General features: G+C 46.4%; 1 protein-coding gene across 1 annotated transcript in view; it reads left to right on the top strand.

The window, feature by feature from the left end:
- The window catches only part of LETM1 (leucine zipper and EF-hand containing transmembrane protein 1), a 31,098-nt gene extending 14,499 nt beyond the window's left edge, over nt 1–16,599 (top strand). The window contains exons 5-14 of the mRNA XM_054172397.1: nt 451–588; nt 3,622–3,825; nt 4,931–5,050; nt 6,194–6,325; nt 6,907–7,086; nt 7,514–7,669; nt 9,042–9,176; nt 10,513–10,703; nt 11,962–12,100; nt 13,814–16,599. Coding sequence (XP_054028372.1) covers nt 451–588; nt 3,622–3,825; nt 4,931–5,050; nt 6,194–6,325; nt 6,907–7,086; nt 7,514–7,669; nt 9,042–9,176; nt 10,513–10,703; nt 11,962–12,100; nt 13,814–13,963 — 1,545 coding nt within the window. The 3' untranslated portion in view covers nt 13,964–16,599. The remainder of the gene's footprint in view (nt 1–450; nt 589–3,621; nt 3,826–4,930; nt 5,051–6,193; nt 6,326–6,906; nt 7,087–7,513; nt 7,670–9,041; nt 9,177–10,512; nt 10,704–11,961; nt 12,101–13,813) is intronic.
- Nucleotides 16,600–19,506: the final 2,907 nt, after the last annotated feature.

Consider the following 19,506-nt stretch of genomic DNA (forward strand, 5'->3'; position numbering starts at 1 on the left):
CTGGAAGTATTCCAGGCCAGGTTGGATGAAGCCTTGAGGAAGCTGGGCCTAGTGGAAAGTGTCCCTGCCCATGACAGTGGGCTGGAACTGGATGATCTTGAAGGTCCCTTCCAACCCAAGCAATTCTGTGAATCTTTGGTTAAAAGAGAACTTCAGCATCATCCAGTGCAACCCTTGACTCAGCACTGCATGGTCATCACTAAACCATGTCCCTGTGCACCAGGTCCACTCACCAGTTGAACACCTCTAGGGATGGTGAGACTGCCACCTCCCTGGACACAGTTTAGTGGTGGTGGTGGTGTTAGGTTGATGGTTGTACTTCCTCTTAGAGGTCTTTTCCAACCAAAACAGTTCTGTGACTCTCTGTGATTTGTCTGAAGGCAGAAGAGGAGGTTTTTAGTGTGCATCTTTCTGGCAGGAACTTCTGCACTCAGATGTTTCTTTTGACAGGAAGAGAGATTGAAGAAAGAATTGAGAGTAAAGCTTGAACTGGCCAAATTCCTTCAAGACACCATCGAGGAGATGGCCTTGAAAAACAAAGCAGCCAAAGGAAATGCTACAAAAGACTTCTCAATGTTCTTTCAAAAGGTAAACAACATGAGAAGGTGGATTTGCCTTTTGGACTGTGGGAATCATCAGGTCCCTTGATTCTCTGGATCTGAGAAGCAGAATGTGGTTGGGTTTGAGGGATTTCTTTTTGGGGGAGGGGAGGGGATTTGGGGGTTTTGGAAGATTTGGGGCATTTGGGGATTTCTTTTTTGGGTTGGACTGGGTCATCTTGAAAGTCTCTTCCAACCAAAGGTATTCTGTGATGGTGCTGTGTACGTGACCTCAAATAATGATACTGGTGAGCTTTACCAGTTGATACCTGCTTGCAGAGTCCTTGTACTGTGAAGCTTCTGTACCCTTATCAGTGTGGCTCACCTGTAGATGGTGGTAACTGGTTAGTCAGAGTGGTTGGTAGCTGAAGCAGTCAAGCTGCAGCCCCTGGGAGCAGGCCACTGCAGTGCTTCAGGTTTGGAACTTCTCATTTTGTGCTGAAAGAACTGCTTCTGAGAACTTACACTTGGCAGTTGCTTTCTGTGGAAATTGGTGCCCTATCACTGCACAGGTGCTGGAGGAAGTCCCAAGTTCCTCTGATGACTCAAAAGAAGCTTCAAGGCCTGTGTTTCTTATGTGTGGGTGTGCTTTCTACAGTGAAGTATTCCTCTCATTGATCTCATTTCACTTAGATAATAAATGTCAGAGCAAGACATGTCAAAGCTTTCATGTTTCACACCTTTTTTTGCTATTCTCTTAGAGCTGCTTCTGCAAGAACCACTTCTTTGAGGCTTGGTATGTTGGTTCTCCAGCCTTCTGATCATCTTCATGGCTGCTTTCTGGAGTGGCTCTGGAGTCAGACAGGGCTGGGAGAGTGGGGGCTGTTCAGCCCAGAGAAGAGAAGGCTCCAGGGAGACCTTAAAGCAGCATTCCAGTACCTGAAGGGGGTTACAAGAGAGCTGGAGAGGGGCTTTTCACAAGGGCTTGTAGTAAGAGGATGAGAGAAGATGGATTGAAGCTGGAAGAGGGGAGATTTAGACTGGACATAAGGAAGAAATTGTTTCCAGTGAGGGTGGTGAGACACTGGGACAGGTTGCCCAGGCAGGTTGTGGATGTCCCATCTCTGGAAGTATTCCAGGCCAGGTTGGATGAAGCCTTGAGCAAGCTGGGCTAGTGGAAGGTGTGCCTGCCCATGGCAGGGGAGTTTGAGCTAGATAATCTTGAAGGTCCCTTCCAGCCCAGCCCATTCTATATGTATCTGTGTTCCAGGCTTTAGCTGTGTTGCTTTGTAGCTGCTGCAGTTCTAGAAAGCTCCAGTTTGCACTCCCAAACACATGCCTGACTCTGCCAAGATTCAGCTGCAAACAAGGAAGGAAATACTTTCTGCAGTTTAAAAGATCCATTTTTGGCTCCTGCAGTGAAGGAGCTGGTGAAGTGGAACAAGGCCTTTGACCTCTCTTTCTCCAAGTTGGTTACTTTGTTCCACAAGTATCTTGGAGGTGAATGGACTCCAGACCATCTTGTCTTCTGCATTTTTGACTTTTCCTGTACTTCATAGATGTTCACTACAAGATTTGAGCTGGCAAGTAAAACAGGCAGAAGAAATGAGACTTTTTAATAACTGTGGTTTATGTCACTTACCTTTCTTTAGAGAAAGGTAGAAAGTAAAAACCACTTCTGACAATCCTTCTTACTGTAGCCTGAAGGTGTTAAGTGACAATTTAAGAAGGACATTGAGACTCTTGAAGGTGTCCAGAGAAGGGCAACGAGGCTGGGGAGAGGCCCCGAGCACAGCCCTGTGAGGAGAGGCTGAGGGAGCTGGGGTTGTTTAGTCTGGAGAAGAGGAGGCTCAGGGGAGACCTTATTGCTCTCTACAACTACCTGAAGGGAGGTTGTAGCCAGGTGGAGGTTGGTGTCTTCTCTCAGGCAACCACTACCAGAACAAGAGGACACAGACTCTGTGCCAGGGGAAGTTTAGGCTGGAGGTGAGGAGAAAGTTGTTCACAGAGAGAGTTGTTAGCCATTGGAATGTGCTGCCCAGGGAGGTGGTGGACAGCTCCATGGAGGTGTTCAAAAAGGGATTGGATATGGCACTTGAAGCCATGGTTTAGTAGTTATGAGGTGTTGGGTGACAGGTTGGACTTGATGATCTTTGAGGTCTTTTCCAACCTTATTGATTCTCTGATTCTATGACTGGAAGGACTTCATTGTTGAGCTGTGTAGGTTTTGGATTCTGTGATCTCCCCAATAAGTGATTTATACTTTGCAGTAACTTCCAAGTGCATTTGCATTGAGGTGATGCAGAACAGCTAGGAACTGGAAGCAAAGCAGTATTGGAACAAATGTGACTGTGGGGAGAATGTAGGTAGGTGAGTGTCCACATCCCTGTTCACAGGGACACTAGCACTGCAAAGTCTTGGCCATCAGGTGGACTTCTCGCTTTATCTTCACAGGGTGATGCTTTTAATGTGCTTTTTTTGTTCAGTAAGGTTAGCACCAGGAAGGATACTTGACAGTGGGATTTCTCTAGCAACTATTTATTTGCTCAGATAATATTCTGTTTGAGGTATCTGGTGGCAGTGCCTGCTCATTAGTGGGCAAGTGCCCCTGAGGTTGGGTTTGGATGAGTATATTTAGACTGCATGTTAGGAACAAGTTCTGCGCTGTGAGGGTGGTGGAACACTGCAACAGGTTGCTCAGGGAGCTGGTTTTGAGGCCCCATCTTTGGAGATCTTCAAGGTCAGGCTTGACAAGGCTCTGAACAACCTGATCTAGTGGAGGATGTCCCTGCTGAGTGCAGGGGGCTTGGACTAGATGACCTTTGGAGGTCCCTTCCAACCAGACCTTCTGATTCTGTGTTACGCAGTGTTGTTGGAGTCACCAGCGCCATCGAGAAGTTTGCCTGTTAGACCAAATGAGTTGTTTGGTTTCATTAACATTTCCTTCATGTCTTCCTTGTGCCCTGTTTCCTATCCCAAAATTGATGCAAAGAGCTTGACAGATGGGAATGTCATTCCAGATAATGCTCAACCACATCATCTGCTTTGACAGTCTTTGTGTGCCTCTGTTTTCTTCTTCCAGATCAGGGAGACCGGTGAACGACCCAGTAATGAGGAGATCCTGAGGTTCTCTAAACTCTTTGAAGATGAGCTGACTCTGGACAACCTAACCAGACCTCAGCTGGTGGCACTTTGTAAACTGTTGGAGCTCCAGTCAATTGGGACAAACAACTTTCTCCGCTTCCAGCTGACCATGAGGTTGAGAAGCATAAAAGCAGACGACAAGGTGAGTCATTCTGGTGGGCACTCATGAATGAGTATGTGTGTGTGGATGGATGTGTGACTTCTCTTGGAGCTAGCTTGGAATGAAAAGGCTTCAGATCAGAAAGGTCCTTATTTGTAAAGAGAAAGCTTACCCTTTTTCTGTCCACCCTTAACTGCAGTGGAAGTGATGATGTGCAGCACTGCTATGGAACTGTCACTTGGCAGGGAGCGGGTAGAAATATTAGCTAGAGAGAGACTGACATTATCATCAGTGTAACATTGCACTGAGTGTAGAGTTCTGCACCTGGGGGGAAGAACCCCCTGCACCAGTACAGATATGGGGTTCACCTGCTGGAAAGCAGCTCCATGGAGAAGGACCTTGCAGTCCTGGTGGACAATAACTTATCCACAGGACAGCAATGTGCCCCCATGACCAAGAAGGACAATGGTATTCTGGGCTGCATTGAGAAGGGTCAGGGCAGCAGGTCAGGGGAAGTTTTTCTCCCACTCTACTATGCCCTGGTGAGGCCTCATCTGGAGTATTGTGTCCACTTCTGGACATGCCAGTTCAAGAGGGAGAGGGATATACTGGCGTGAGCCCAACGGAGGGTACGAGGATGATGAAGGGACTGGAACATCTGTATGATAAGGAAAGGCTGAGAGGCCTGGCGTCAAGAGCTAAGTTGCAGGGGGCAAGAGGATGGGGCTGGGCTCTTTTCAGTGTTGTCCTGTGATAGGACAGGGGGCAGTGGACACAAACTGAGTGGACACTTCAACATGAGGAAAAACGCCTTTGCTGTGAGGGTGCTGGAGCCCTGGAGCAGGCTGCCCAGAGAGATTGTGGAGTCTTCTCCTCTGGAGACTTTCAAGACCCATCTGGATGTGTTCCTATGTGACCTACCCTAGGTGACCCTGCTCTGGCAGGGTGGTTGGATTCGATGATCTCTGGAGGTCCCTTCCCACTCCTGCCCTTCTGTGATTCACTGTTCGGCAAGTGGAGACTGTTTTGTGTTCTCCCAGCAGCCTCTAGTGGCCGTTGGGAAAACAGCAATGTCTGGGGGTGTGTTGGTGATGAGCCTTCAGCTTTGGGATGTTGGATGCTGAAGTTTGTTCTATGCTTTGTGCAGATGATTGCTGAAGAAGGAGTGGACACCCTGACCGTGAAAGAACTGCAGGCAGCCTGTCGTGCCCGAGGAATGAGAGCTCTTGGTGTGACAGAGGAGCGTCTCAAGGAGCAGCTCAAACAGGTATGCTGCTGCCAGGCTGAACTCCCAGAGCCCACTTCACTTTCTAGCTTCACTTCCTAGCTTGTGAGGATTCTGAGAAGTCATTTTGCTTCCATTCTCATTAAAGGCTTGGCTAAAATAGTCCTTCTCCTTAATGAGCTGTTGTCACATGTGCTGTGTAAATTCATAGCACCAGTAGGTTTCTGCCTTTCAGCTGGGCTGTGATGTTTTGATGATGCCAATTAGATGCTTAGACTTAAACATATCTGCTTGCAATTCATGGACTCTCAGAGGTTGGAAAAGACCTTCAAGATCATCAACCATTAACCCAACACTACCAAGTCTGGTGTTAAACCAGCACCACTTTGAAATACTTCCAGGGATGGAGTCTCCACCACATCCCTGCGAAGCCTGTTTCAGGGCTTCCTGGTGTCCAACCTAAACCTCCTCTGGCACAGCCTGAGGCTGTTTCCTCTCATCCCTTTCACTTGTTACTAGAAAGAAGAGACCAACCTCCTTTCAGGAAGTTGTAGAGAAGCAGAAGTCTCCCCTCAGCCTCCTTATCTCTGGGCTGAACCACCCCATGTCCCTCACAAGACCTGTTCTCCAGACCCCTCACTGGCTTTGTTGCCCTTCTCTGGACCCACTCCAGCACTTAAGTGTCCTTCCTGGAGGGAGGGGCCCAAAGCTGATCCCAGCACTCAAACTGTGGCCTCACCAGTACTGAGTCTAGGGGGACAATCCCTGCCCTGGTCCTGGTGGCCACACTATTGCTGATCCAGGCCAGGATGCTGTTGGCCTTCTTGGCCACACACTGGCTCATCTTCAGCTGGTGTCAACCAACACCCCCAGGTCTTCCTCTGCTAGGCCACTGCCCCAAGCCTGGAGCCTTCATGGTGGTGTTGTGACTCAAGTGCAGGACTCAGCACTTGGCTTTGTTGAACCTCACACAGTTTGCCTTGGTGCATCAATCCAGCCTGACCAGGTTCCTCTGCAGAGCCTTCCTAGCCTCTAGTAGATCAACACTCCCTCCCAGCCTCCTATCATCTGCAAACTTACTTGATCCCCTCATCCCTTATTTACTCTTTTGTCTAGGCTTGGCTTGATCTGTTAAAGGTGAAAATAGTGCACAAGTTGAAGACTTGTTTTGTGTTTCATTTCTAGTGGTTAGATCTGCACCTGAACCAGGAAATCCCAACATCATTGCTTATTTTATCCAGAGCCATGTATCTGCCAGATACCCTTTCTCCAGCTGATCAGCTCAAAACAACACTTCAGACCCTACCAGAGAGTGCTGTGAGTATTGATGGGCAGGGTCTGTAACTTTCAGCATCATCACTCAAAGTCCATTCAGAGAAGCAGATGTTCTTGGCTCCTTTCTTTTCCTTGGGCAGCTAAACCATGGGTAGATTTGAGTGACCTTCAAGCACAGAAGTGGGTTATATGAGGAGGGAGCTGAAAATAAAGCAAATACAAAGCACCATTTCCTTGCATGCCAGCAGACAGTGGTAGCATAAGAAGACACAGAATGAATTTTGTACTGACATGAAAAATTCTCTATGCTCAGGCTATACAAAGACATTAATGGATGAAAATGTTAATGTTGGGGAGAGAAAGAGGAGATCTGAGTAAATGAGTGGTTGTCTTAAAGAGAAATAATGAAGAAATGTAGGATTTCAGGGTGGAATTTCAGTTGTGTTCAAAGAGAGAGAATCACCTTTGAGAAGCACAAATGCAGGGTCACTGGTAGGGGGGGTTGTGTCCACTAGCACACCTGTAGCACCTGTCTCAAGAAGGATATGTGCACTACTTGCTTTATGAAGACAGCAAGCCATGCAAACACAGAGAATTTATTGGCTTCTTAACATTATTTTTAGGCCAAAGAGGCTCAAGTCAAAGTGGCAGAAGTTGAAGGGGAAAAAGTGGATAACAAAGCACGGCTGGAAGCGACGCTTCAAGAAGAGGAAGCCATCAGGAAAGAAAATGAAGAGAAAGAGATGGAAAGATTGTCTGAAGCTGCAGAGAAAGCCAAAGAAACCCTTCAGGTTGCAGCAATGGTAAGTTCTGCTCTCAGCCACTGAGAAACAGATGTCAATGATGTAGATTGAGGCTGGATATGAGAAAGAACTTCTTGACAGTGGGGGGCAGTGAGATGCTGAAACAGGTTGCCCAGGGAGGTTGTGGCTGCCCCCTTCCTGGAGGTGTTGGAAGACCAGGGTGGGTGAGGCCTTGAACAAGCTGGGCTAGTGGAGGCTGTCCCTGCCCATGGCAGGGGGTTTGGAACTAGGTAATCTTGAAGGCCTCTTCCAACCTAAACCATTCTAGGATTCTCTCATTTTAGACTGCAGTCTTTCAACATTGCCTTCTCCTGTCTGCACCTACTTCAGCAGCTAGTTCTGCTTTAAGAAGTCATTCTTTACTGATGCCAACACAGATAATGTTACCCTTGTTTGAATTCAAACTTCTTTGGTTTTTCTCATGTAGAAAGAGGTGGATTCAGCAGTAGATCTCGAAGCAGCTGCTCTGCAAGTTAAGAAAAGCCCAATGGCTGTGGCTACTGAGCAAGAGCTGGCCAGGGCAGAGCTGGCGATGCACTCGGAGACCTTGAAGGACACAGCGCCAGTACTGGAAGGTCTGAAGGTAATGCATGAGGCTTGATGTCAGCATTTCTCTCAGCCCCAGTGTACCTGCAGAATAACAGCATCATTTGGAAATGTTTGTCCTGGTTTTGACTGGGATAGTGTTAATTCTCTCCCTAGGAGCTGGCAGAGCGATGTGTTTTGGATTCAGCTTGAGAACAGAGCTGATAACACACTGCTGCTTTAGTTGGTGCTTATCCTGAGTCCAGGATTTCTCAGCTCCCCATTCTCTGCCAGTAAGGAGGTGCACAAGCAGCAGCAATTTTCATTCTTGGGTTTGATTTCTTCCTCTTTTTATTGCCTTCACTACTACTGTTGTTATTTTTCTCTCTCTTTTAATCATCTTCTTTTTCATTACTATTTTCACTGCTGCTGGTTTCCCCTCTTTGGAAGATTATATTCTTCTTACTGTCCTTTGGTACTTTCAGTATTTATTTGGTACTTTTAGTATTACTCTTATTTTTGGCTATTCTTTATTGTTATTATTTATTATTGTTGTTATTACTATTTTGTTTCAATTATTACACTGTTCTTAACCCACAAGTTGCACTTTTGTTCCCTGCCTCTCCTCCCCACCTCAGCAGCAGGCAGGGAGGAGCAAGCAAGCAGCCATGTGGTGCTAAGTGACCAGCTGGGCTTGATCCACAACAATATTTTAAGTAGAAAAATGCTTTCCATTTCCCTGGGCAGCATCCTGATCTATTTGCTATTGTTCTAACCTTGTTTACTTTAGAATGCTGCCAAGGAGGTTTTAATGGTAGTAAGCAAATGGAACTAATCCACACTGGACTCTCAGTGCTCTGTGATGAGTCAGCTGTGACAGTGCAGCCATCAGGAGGGCCATGAGAGGGAGGCAGACTCCAGGCCACAGGCAGAACTTCAGCAGCCCCAACTGATGAAGGAAAACAAGAAGCAGAATTAGAGTGGTATTTCTTAAGTTACAGTGTGACCTGTCCCCAGAAGATGCTTCCAAAGGTTTTAAACCCCATGGAATGCATCCTTGCCTCTTAGAGGAAAAATGTGAGGCTGCCAGCTTCTTGAAGCTGTGTGATTTTATTTGAGGCAGAGGAATTCATTCTCAAACTGTGCTGCTTGGGTTTGCTTTTTACCAAAGTTAACTCTTGTATTAAAATCAGAAGTGAGGTTGATGCCTTGGTATTAACAGTGCAGTGATACTGAGTTGGAGAAGCTGGATGCCTGCTTTGTGAACTTGGTGGTTTTGTTTTGGAGTCACCACCCCCCTGCTCTGTGTTTCTGTTTTGCCTGTCTCTTTCTGTACTCTCCTTGCAATCACAGAAGCACAGAATCAGTTTGGTTGGAAGAGCCAAAATATTTGAGGAAAATCACTGATTTGTAAATGTTTTCTGTGACAGGGTGAGGAGATCACCAAGGAGGAGATTGACATGCTGAGTGATGCTTGCACCAAGCTGCAGGAGCAGAAGAAAGCACTAACAAAGGAAAAGGAGGAGCTGGAGGAACTGAAGGGTGATGTCCAGGAGTACAATGAGGTGAAGAGGGGGGCATGGAATTTACATTTTTAATTCAGTTCCTGTCAGGTTATAGCATACATGACCCAAAACTTCAAAGATTGTCTTGCTTGGGTGTCTGTTAGCTGGTAGCTGAGGGAATGAACTTTGTGTGGGACAATGCAGGGCCTTGTTTGTGGAACACGTTTAAAGCCAAGATAAAATCATTGGAGTAGTTCCCATCAGATGGGCATCTTGTCCCTCCCAGTGACTCCTCCACAGGTGCTGAGTAACTGCTGCATGCTGCAGTTCTTTCTTACCAAGCATAGATGTCAGTATTGCTGGTGACCTCCAAACCAAACCCTTCTAGGATTCCACGTGAAGTTGTCCTAGTTTTGCTAGGGTAGAATCAGTTTTCTGTTCAGGGAAGCTGGGGGCTTTGGCAAGGCTGCAGGTGAGAACAAAGCTGGGAAGACACTTTGTGGCCAGCCATGGTTGTGTCTCCAGAGTACTCAAGCTCTTTGAGTTGGCCAGCTGCTAAAGCTCAGAGGGGCAAAAGCCAGGACAGCTGATCCAAAGTAGCAGTCAGAAGTATTGCATACTATAAATTATAATTCATTGGTTGGAAAGTTCATTTATGTATTAGAAAGCTATGGTTTATAAGTTACAGAGTTTCCTGGGGATGGTCTCTTCTGATGGTCACCATCTCTGGAGGATTTCACTGTGTCCAATTCTGGGCCCCTCAATTTAAGAAGGACACTGAGACTCTTGAACGTGTCCAGAGAAGGGCAACGAGGCTGGGGAGAGGCCTTGAGCACAGCCCAGTGAGGAGAGGCTGAGGGAGCTGGGGTTGTTTAGCCTGGAGAAGAGGAGGTTCAGGGGAGACCTCATTGCTCTCTACAACTACCTGAAGGGAGGTTGTAGCCAGGTGGGGGTTGGTCTCTTCTCCCAGGCAACCAGCACCAGAACAAGAGGATACAGTCTCAAGCTGTGCCAGGGGAAGTTTAGGCTGGAGGTGAGGAGAAAGTTCTTCCCAGAGAGAGTTGTTAGCCATTGGAATGTGCTGCCCAGGGTGGAGTCACCATCCCTGGAGGTGTTCAAGAGAGGATTGGATGTGGCACTTGGTGCCATGATTTAGTAGTCATGAGGTGCTGGGTGCCAGGTTGGACTTGATGATCTTTGAGGTCTTTTCCAACCTTATTGGTTCTCTGATTGAAGACAGACAGAGGTGCAAGGGTTAGACTGTCTCGTTCTGCTTCCAGTTTGCCTTTCTTTGCATTTCATTTACAAATGGCTCCTGTCTCAAAGTGTCAGTCAGTTGTGCTGCTTGTGAAGACTTCACCCCAACAAAGGGTTTTTTTCCCTCTCTTTCTTGCAGGATTTGCAAGAGATAAAAGAACTCTCTAAAGCTGGCCAGGAAGAGGCAGTGGAAGAGTCAAAGGCAAGCAAGCGACTGACCAAGAGAGTGAACCGAATGATTGGTCAGATAGACAAAATTATTACTGAACTGGAGACTAATCAAAAGACAGTGGATGTGAAGCTGGACAGTGGGGCCAGTCCTCCTGCTGGGTAAGTGACACAGTGACTGTGTGTCTGACTGTTCATCTTCATCCTGACTTTTCCCTGCAAGGTGATTCAAAAAGAATTGGCACATCAGTTGATGTCAGAACAGGCTGCCTGGGGAGGTGGTGGAGCCACCATCCCTGGAGGTGTGCAAGTGGGGACATGATTTAATGGCTGTGGTGGTGTTGGGTTGATGGTTGGCCTGGATGATCTGAGAGGGCTTTTCCAGCTGAAACAGTTCTGTGATTGAAATGTTAGGATGATGTGTTCTAAAAACAAAACTCTAAGAACTGTCCTGTGGAGCTTCTCTCTTCTAAGGTATGTTAAACATGGTTGGAATGAGGAAGGCAAAAAGCAGATACAATTCCCCAGGTGTTAGTCCTGAGGGGGTTCTGGAAGGCAGAGTCAGTTAATAGCTCACTGTCTTGTTCACAGTGATGCAGGTGAAATCCTGCCTGTAGCCCTGCTCCTCAGGCAGTGGGTTTGCCTTGATACAGAAGATGTGCAACATTTTGTGGAGCAGGTTCCATGTTTGGTGTTTGTCAGTAGTGAGGGGAGAAGGACAATAAAGTCTGGTGTGTCTCCAGAGAGAATCAGAACCACACAGAGTGCATCAGGTTTGAAGGGTCATGCCAAGGTCATCTTGTCCAACCCTCCTGCACTCAGCAGAGACACCTCCAACTAGGTCAGGTTGCCCAGGACCACATCAAGTTTAGTCATGAGCTCTGTGGTGACAGGTTGGACTTGATGATCTTTGAGGTCTCTTCCAACCTTGATGATTCTGTGAGGTTTGGTCTTGAATGTCTCAAGGGATGGGGCCTCAACCACATCCCTGGGCAACCTGTTCCAGTGTTCCACCACTCTTATTGTGGAGAACTTCCTCCTGATGTCCAACCTAAATCTACCCTGCTCCAGTTCAAAATGGGAGAACAGGTCTAACCATAGAATGCTAGAATGGTTTGGGCTGGAAGGGACCTTGAAGATCATCCAGTTCCCCACTATGCCCATGCCATGGACAGGGACACCTCCTGCTGCTAGAGCAGCTTGCTCAAGGCCCCATCCAGCCTGCCTTTGAACACTGCCAGGCTTGGAGCCTCCACAGCTTTTCTGGGCAACCTGTTGAAGTGCCAAACCACTCTGGAGTGGTAACTAAGGAGCATTGTTAGAAATGAACTGCAGTGCAGTGACTTTCAGTGATGCCTTTTGTCAGCTGTACTCCTTTGGAGTAACTGCTTGCCATGTACAGAATTTACTTCCCCTCCAGGGAGAATCTCATCAGCATCGCCGAGCTCATTAATGCCATGAAGCAAATCCAGAAGATTCCAGAGGAGAAGCTAACCAGGATTGCAGAGGCCCTGGATGAAAACAAGGATGGCAAAATTGACATAGATAATGTTGTAAAGGTAAGTCTGTGGAGCAGCTGAAGAAAATGAAGCTAACCAGCCTTCAAACATTTGTTCCTCTTCCGACTTCAGCTTGACAGGACAAGGGGCAATGGTTTGAAGCTGAAGGAGAGCAGGGCTAGACTGGATCTTAGGAAGAAGTTCTTCAGGGTGGTGAGACTCTAGAATAGGCTGCCCTGGGAGGTTGTGGATGCCTCCTCCCTGGGGTTGTTCAAGGCCATGCTGGATGAGGCCTTGAGCAGCTAAGCCTAGTTGAGAGGTGTCCCTGCCTGTGGTGGGGAGTTTGGAGTAGATGATCTCTGAGATCCCTTGCAACCTGAGCCATTCTAAGATTCTATAATTTTCCCTGCATTTCTAATTCATTCCCTTCTTTCTTTTTAACTTGGTCAATTTAGAGATGCCCTGAAACTTGCTTCCTTGCAAACAATTTTCCTCCTCCATACAGAAGTCACTCTTACACTGTGAGCAGCTAGAAAAGACAGAATCAAACCTTTTTGAAGCAAATTTTTTTCCCTCTCCTGAAGTTATTCCAGTGGTGATTATTTCCCTGCTCTGAAAGAGCAGCTGGACATGTTGCAGAACAGGTAAAATGTCCTTCTGCATTCTGTAAGGAACACAGAATAATTCTAGGAACTGGAGGAGCTGTGCCAGGAACTCCACTTGCACAAAAAAGCTGCATCAAGGAATTTGGAATCACCTGCTAAATTATTTTTTCAGCTTGCTTTCTGAAAGATCTAAGCCCCCTCTACCTTGCAGGCTCTGTCACTTTGTGCCTGTTTAGTACACTGGGTTCTTTTGGATACAGTGAAGCCCAGAAAAATAAATACCCTCTTAAATGCTATGTCAGCAGATGCTGAATCTGAGCTTTCCATTGGAACAGGCACAATAAATGGGTCTGGTTTTACTAAGGCCTTAAAATGTGAGTCCTTGTGTGCTGAGGCCAAAAAGTTCTAGAGATTTACTAGAAATTTTAGTTGGGGTTTTTTGTTTTAAATGCTCTGGCTATGTTTGAGGCACTGATTGTGGTTTGAATTTGTTTCATTGAAGACAAAATGCTGGTTTTTTTCTTGAGCAGGAAAGAACTGAAGTCTGTTGGTTTGGGGTTTTTTTTCCCTTTTTTTCTTCTTCTTCTTTTTTTTTTGTCTTGTCCTTGTTATGAAGTCACAGAATACTTTAGGTTGGATGAGATCTTTAAAGGTCACCTAGTCCAGCAGGTGAGCAGGGACATCTGCAACTAGAGCAGGTGGCTCAGAGCCCCAAACAACTTGAGCTGGGATGATGCCAGGGCTGGGGCATCTCCCACCTCTCTGGGCAAACTGGGCCAGGATCTCACCCATCCTCCTTATAAAAAATTTCTTCTTCCTCCTCCTCTCCAGTTAAAATCTCTCTTTTTAGTTTCAAACTATCACCCTTTGTCCTGTCACAACAGAACCTTCTAAGGAGTCTGTCCCCAGCTTTCTGATTAACCCCTTTAAGCGCTGAAAGGCCTTCAAAGAGCCTTCCCTTCTCCAGGCTGAGCAACCCCACCTCTCCCAGCCTGGCCTCACAGCAGAGGGCTTCCTCATTCAGATCATTTTTGTTTCCTTCCTCTGGCTCTGCTCCAACAGGTCCAGGTCTCTCCTGTGCTGAAGGCTCCAGAGCTGGACTCGAGCACATAAACGTCTCCATCATGCAAAAACTGAATGCTCTGCATTTCCTTTTGTGTTCCTTTAGGTAGTAGAACTGATTGACAAAGAAGATATTGATATTGGCACCAGTCAGGTTGCTGAGATTATGGCACTGCTTCAGAAAGAAGAAAAACTGGAAGAGAAGGAGAAAGCAAAGGAAAAGCATGATAAAGAAGCTGCAGAAGCAAAGAATTAAGCTTCAGAATCTGAAGCTGATCCCAACTGTAACCAAAACCTTGTCTATCTCTCTGTGTGTCTAATGGCTACATATGACTTGAGCTTTATGATTTATGGGAAGTGTTTTCAGCTGATTCTAGTAATAAATCCTAGCTATGTTTTCTGACTTATGGAATGAAATTTCTGCTCATCAGAGAAGTGGTTTGCTGTCATTCCATACGGATGAAAACAAACCCTGCTTCTTTTAGCGGTGCTTCTGCCCACAGAATCATCCATTTGCACTCATTGTGGTACAGTGATCCATGACACTTGTAAGTTTGCTGTATAAATTAAGTGTAGCTATCATGGGTGGGGGAAAGAAGTGTTTCCCATTGATTTTTCTTTCAACATTACATGGGGCCCAACCTTGCTCTGCTTCTACCTTTACTTTTTTAGGCTTTTCAGAATTGAGTACAAACTTCCCCTTCAATATTACATGTTTTGTAAGCTCTCAGTGAAGATAATGTGGCTTCAGTAGTAGCTTTTTTGAGGTTTATTTGAGCTAAAGATCACAAAGCTGTTGCCTCACTGACAGAGAATGTGGCATTCTAATCACTTTTATAGATTCATGAGGATTCTTTATGGTGTTTTTTTCCCTAGAATGGAAACTTCCCATGAAGTTTGCTTCTTATGGGTGCCTTAAATTTCTTAAGACTAGGGAGTAGAGGGTGTTGCTCTTACTCACAATTCCATGAGTTAGGAAAGCATTGGAATCACAGGAGCCTTTCAAGTGGTGTCAGGCAGGAAAGGGACTTGAAGTGTCTGTCTCAATAGCAGAAAGGGGAAATGTCAGTTGTGGTCTCTTTCCATGTAGTTGTTACAAATGAGTTTTCTTCACATGTTTGTTGATTTCCATCTGATGATGATTTCCACCCCCATAACTAGTTCTCTTACCTCTCAGTTTTCATCTCAGGTTCAAAATCACTAAGAGATGTAGTCAAAGGACATCAATACTTGGATCTCACTGTGCAGTCAGTGAGTGATGGCTGGTGGTGCCAAGGGTAGTGCCAGTGCTTCAACTGCATCAGTAATTGCTTGTAGTTACTGTCTTTAGCTGTGTGATCAAACACTGACAGTAGGCCATGGAATCACAGAATGGTTTGGGTTGGAAAAGACCTTTAAGATCATCCAGTCCAACCGTTCTTTAACTCTGTCAAGGCTGGTGCTAGACCATGGGCCTAAGCACCAAATTTCTGCCTCTTTCCAACACCTTCAGGGATGGGGATTCAACCACCTCCCTGGGCAGCCTGTTTCCAGTCTTTGTGAACCCTTTCAGGGAAGAATTTTCTTCTAATGTCTAACCTAAACCTCCCCTGGTGCAACTCCAGGCCATTTCCTCTTGTCCTTTCATTTGTTACTAGGGAGAAGAGACCAACCCCCACCTCACTGCAACCTCCTTTCAGAGAGTTGTAGAGATCAATGAGGTCTCCCCTGAGCCTCCTCTAGGCTGAACAACCCCAGTTCCCTCAGCTGCTTCTCACAAGACCTGTCCTCCAGACCCTCAAAGGTCAAGGTTTACCCATTAATACCTGTCCTTAGCAGTAATTTTTGTTTCCAGTTTGAAACCCAAAATACCAACTCTGAGCTGTGCCATAAGTCCTGGTAGTCTTGAGTTTTTCCACTCTTCCTTCAAATCTGCTCTGAAACACACAACAGTGTGAGTTGAACCAGCAGGGCTGTGGTTTGAGCTTCTCTTCTTATCTTCCTTCTGTGTCCTAAAATCACTGAACATTCTTGATTTGATCTTTTGTGCACAAACAGTGGCACTGTACACAGTGATCCTGAGGTGGGCAGTCGGTACTTGATGCTTTTAGTCACAGTTGCTTGTTTTGGTAGAGCATGTTGACTCCCAAGCATATTTCAGCAGAATTCCATGGTCAGTATTTGTCTAGATTGGTTAAATTATTTGTAAAGGGAAAAAAAACCCAAACAACCAAAAAGCTTTTATTTGAACTTGGTGGAACAAAAAAAAAACCCCAAACCAACCCCTCACCCAACAATTTGATAGTCTCATGGCTTGCCTGATGGACCATTGTACTTAGTTGTTGTTTAAAAAGCAAGGTGTACAGAACCATGAGCTCCAGAGGAGGGGTCAGTGTTTGGTTCCAGTGTTCAGTTCCTGTTCTGTCCAGTTTGCATAAAACAAAGCAGCTGACCCTGAGTCAGCTCCTCCTGTAGCTGAGGTGGGAAGCTGCTGTGCCACAGCTGGAATTGCCCAGCAGTACCAGCTATGGAGCTGGCATATCCCTGAAGAGGGAGCTGTTCATAGCATCATGGTTAGGCTTGGAAGGGACCTCCAAAGGCCATCCAGTCCAACCCCCCTGCAGTCAGCAGGGACATCCTCCACTAGATCAGGTTGCTCAGAGCCTTGTCGAGCCTGACCTTGAATATCACCAGGGATGAGGCCTCAACTACCTCCCTGGGCAGCCTGTTGCAGTGTTCCAGCACCCTCATGGTGCAGAACTTGTTCCTGATGTCCAATCTAAATCTGCTCCTCTCTAATTTCAAATCATCTCATCACTACAGGCCTTTGGAAGCAGTCCCTCTCCAGTCATGAGGGTTGGAAAAAGACCTTTCAGATCAAGTTCTTCCTTCCTGTCCTCCTCTAATTGTGATTAACTTGCCATCTTAGCATGGAAATCGCCTTGCAGCTTTTTGAGGGCAGGACTTGACTGGGTGCTTTTTTTGAGCCCAAACCTTAGGTGGAAGTTGCAGAGTAAAACTCACTTCACCAAAACACAGCTTTTAATTTCTGATTCAGAGCTAATGGGCTTTGAAGGAGACTGAATTTTTGCAGTTGCAGGTCTTCAGCTTGAAAACCAAGGTGTTAGGAGCAAAGAGACTTGACACTGCTGCGTGAAAGCTACTGAAATTGTCTGCTGCCTGTCATGGAGTCTGAAAAACCCAAGAACTGTCTGCACTTGAGGGCATGCAAGTTTAAACCAGGGAAGGAGCAGAAAAAGCTGTTCTCAAAGATTTGTTAATTGAAGTTCTACAGAGCTTTTACCTCTCCTTACAGAAAGTGATCTGATTTGCAGTAGTGGAGACTTTAAGACATTGCCATGGAATCCTAGAATGGTTGGGGTTAGAAGGGACCTTTGAGACCATCTAGTTCCAAACCTCCTGCTAGAGCAGCTTCCACAAGGCCCCATCCAACCTGGCTTTGAACACTGCTAGGCTTGGAACCTCCACAGCTTCTCTGGGCAACCTCTTCCAGTGCCTCACCACTCTCGTGGGGAAGAATTTCTTCCTTGTGGCTCATCTCAAACTAAACCCTAAACTTTGCTGCTGTTCCTTTTCTGTGGTCTCTCTCCACTGAAATTTCCTGGGGATTAAACAAGGAGGGAGCTAAAGCAGCTGATTTGGGGGTTTTTTTCCTTCCCTACTGTTTTTTATTTAAATGAAGAATGTCCTGATGTAAATGATTGTGATACCTTTTATTGAACATTTTCTAGGCTGTTGGATTTGTTTGAAATTTGGAGTGTTGTGAAATGGCACCAGGTGGCATGAAACATTTCATGACCTGGAGATGAGGAAGAAAGTCTTTGCAGTGGGGACACACTTGGACAGGTTGCCCAGGGAGGTTGTCAACTCCCCCCTCCCTGCAGGTGTTCAAGGCCAGGTGGGATGAGGCCTTGAGCAACCTGGTCTAGTGGAAGGTGTCCCTACCCAGGGCAGGGGGGTTGGAACTGGATGATCTTGAAGGTCCCTCCCAACCCAAAGCATTCCATGGAAAACCAGTCACAAATGTCACTAAAGTGTTCTGAGGATGTAGCATCAACCACAGCGAGGAAGGAAAGTTCTCCTGCTGTTGAAAGCAGGCAAACTCGTGACAGTTGGACCTGAACCTTCAACACTTATTTTCCAAGCTTAAAAAGCTTTGGAAGCCCTCAGTGATTCCCATTTGCTTTTGAACCTTCTTGAGCAGCTCTCTCCAGGTGATAGATGCAGCTCCAGCAAATAGTTGACTGGAGGCTGGCTTCAGATAACACTTTGCTGTCTTTTGTGTTGACCAAAAAACCCCAGAAGCTGCAGGACTCTGAGAGGGGAGATGGCTTGGAGTGTACAGTAACTGCTCAGAACTTGGTCCTGAGTGAGGATTGCAGCAGGAGATGTAAATATTTGTTTAAATAATTTAAAGTGTGTAGGAGACATTAGTGAGCTGGTGACTTACGCTGGCAAAGCCTCTAAGCTCAGAGTCAGGTCATGGGCAGGTGGAGTTGTAGATTCCCATCAGAGCAGGCTGATGATTCTGAACTGATCAGGAGGGGGAAAATGTCAAAAGCTTTTAACAAAATCCATTTGTCAACAGGGAAGAGGAGCAAAGCAGGATGCTGTTTCTTTTCCCCCTTCAAAAGAAGCAGGTTGTAGGGTCTGTTTGATTGGGAAAACCTTGCTTCCATTTCCTCTTAGCACAGAAGAAAAATGTCTTGCTTTTACTGAGATTCCTGTCACTGACAACAAAGCTGCCTGCAAATAAGAACCAGCTCATTCCAGAGGTGCTTTGTCAGGAGGGCTTGCAGGCAGGTGGAGAACCATCTCTTGGCAGGAGAGTCCCTTCTGCTTGGGCTTGGTCTGGGGGCAAAAGTTGAACATCTTTTCTACAATTCCCAAACCCTTGTGACTTTCTACCTGCAAACCTTGCTAAGCCTCGAAGCCTGAGCTACTTCAGAATGCACTTCAATACTTTCCAATCATTGCTATCAAATGATTGGGTACATTTAATTAAAAGCAAAATTCCTTTGTGTGGATCCCAGGTTTTGCTGTTGTTTTTTCCCCCCACTTGGCAGAATTTCAGCCCAGGTTGTAAAATTTCAGTTGAGAATCCTGTGTCTGTGCTCTGAGCATCCTGGTCCTGTGTTTGCCATCACCCAGCATCACATTTTTAAGTTAATTGGAGCTTTGTGTCCTTTGTTTAGTCCTAATAAAAAATGTCATTTTGAAACCTCATCTCTCTGCCAGTTCTCTTGTTAGTTGTGATTCTTTAAGGGTTGGTTCACAGAATCACCAAGGGTGGAAAAGACCTCAAAGATCATCAAGTCCAACCTGGCACCCAACACCTCATGACTACTAAACCATGGCACCAAGTGCCACGTCCAATCCCCTCTTGAACACCTCCAGGGATGGTGACTCCACCACCTCCCTGGGCAGCACATTCCAATGGCTAACAACTCTCTCTGGGAAGAACTTTCTCCTTGCCTCGAGCGTAAACCTCCCCTGGTGCAGCTTGAGACTGTGTCCTCTTGTTCTGGTGCTGGTTGCCTGGGAGAAGAGACCAACCCCCTCCTGGCTACAACCACCCTGTAGGTAGTTGTAGAGAGCAATGAGGTCTCTCCTGAGCCTCCTCTTCTGCAGGCTAAGCAACCCCAGCTCCCTCAGCCTCTCCTCACAGGGCTGTGCTCAAGGCCTCTCCCCAGCCTCGTTGCCCTTCTCTGGACAGGTTCAAGAGTCTCAATGTCCTTCTTGAACTGAGGGGCCCAGAACTGGACACAGGACTCAAGGTGTGGCCTCACTAGTGCTGTC

The sequence above is a fragment of the Dryobates pubescens genome, chromosome 23 (genome assembly GCF_014839835.1).
Source record: "Dryobates pubescens isolate bDryPub1 chromosome 23, bDryPub1.pri, whole genome shotgun sequence".
Taxonomy (NCBI): Eukaryota; Metazoa; Chordata; class Aves; order Piciformes; family Picidae; genus Dryobates; species Dryobates pubescens.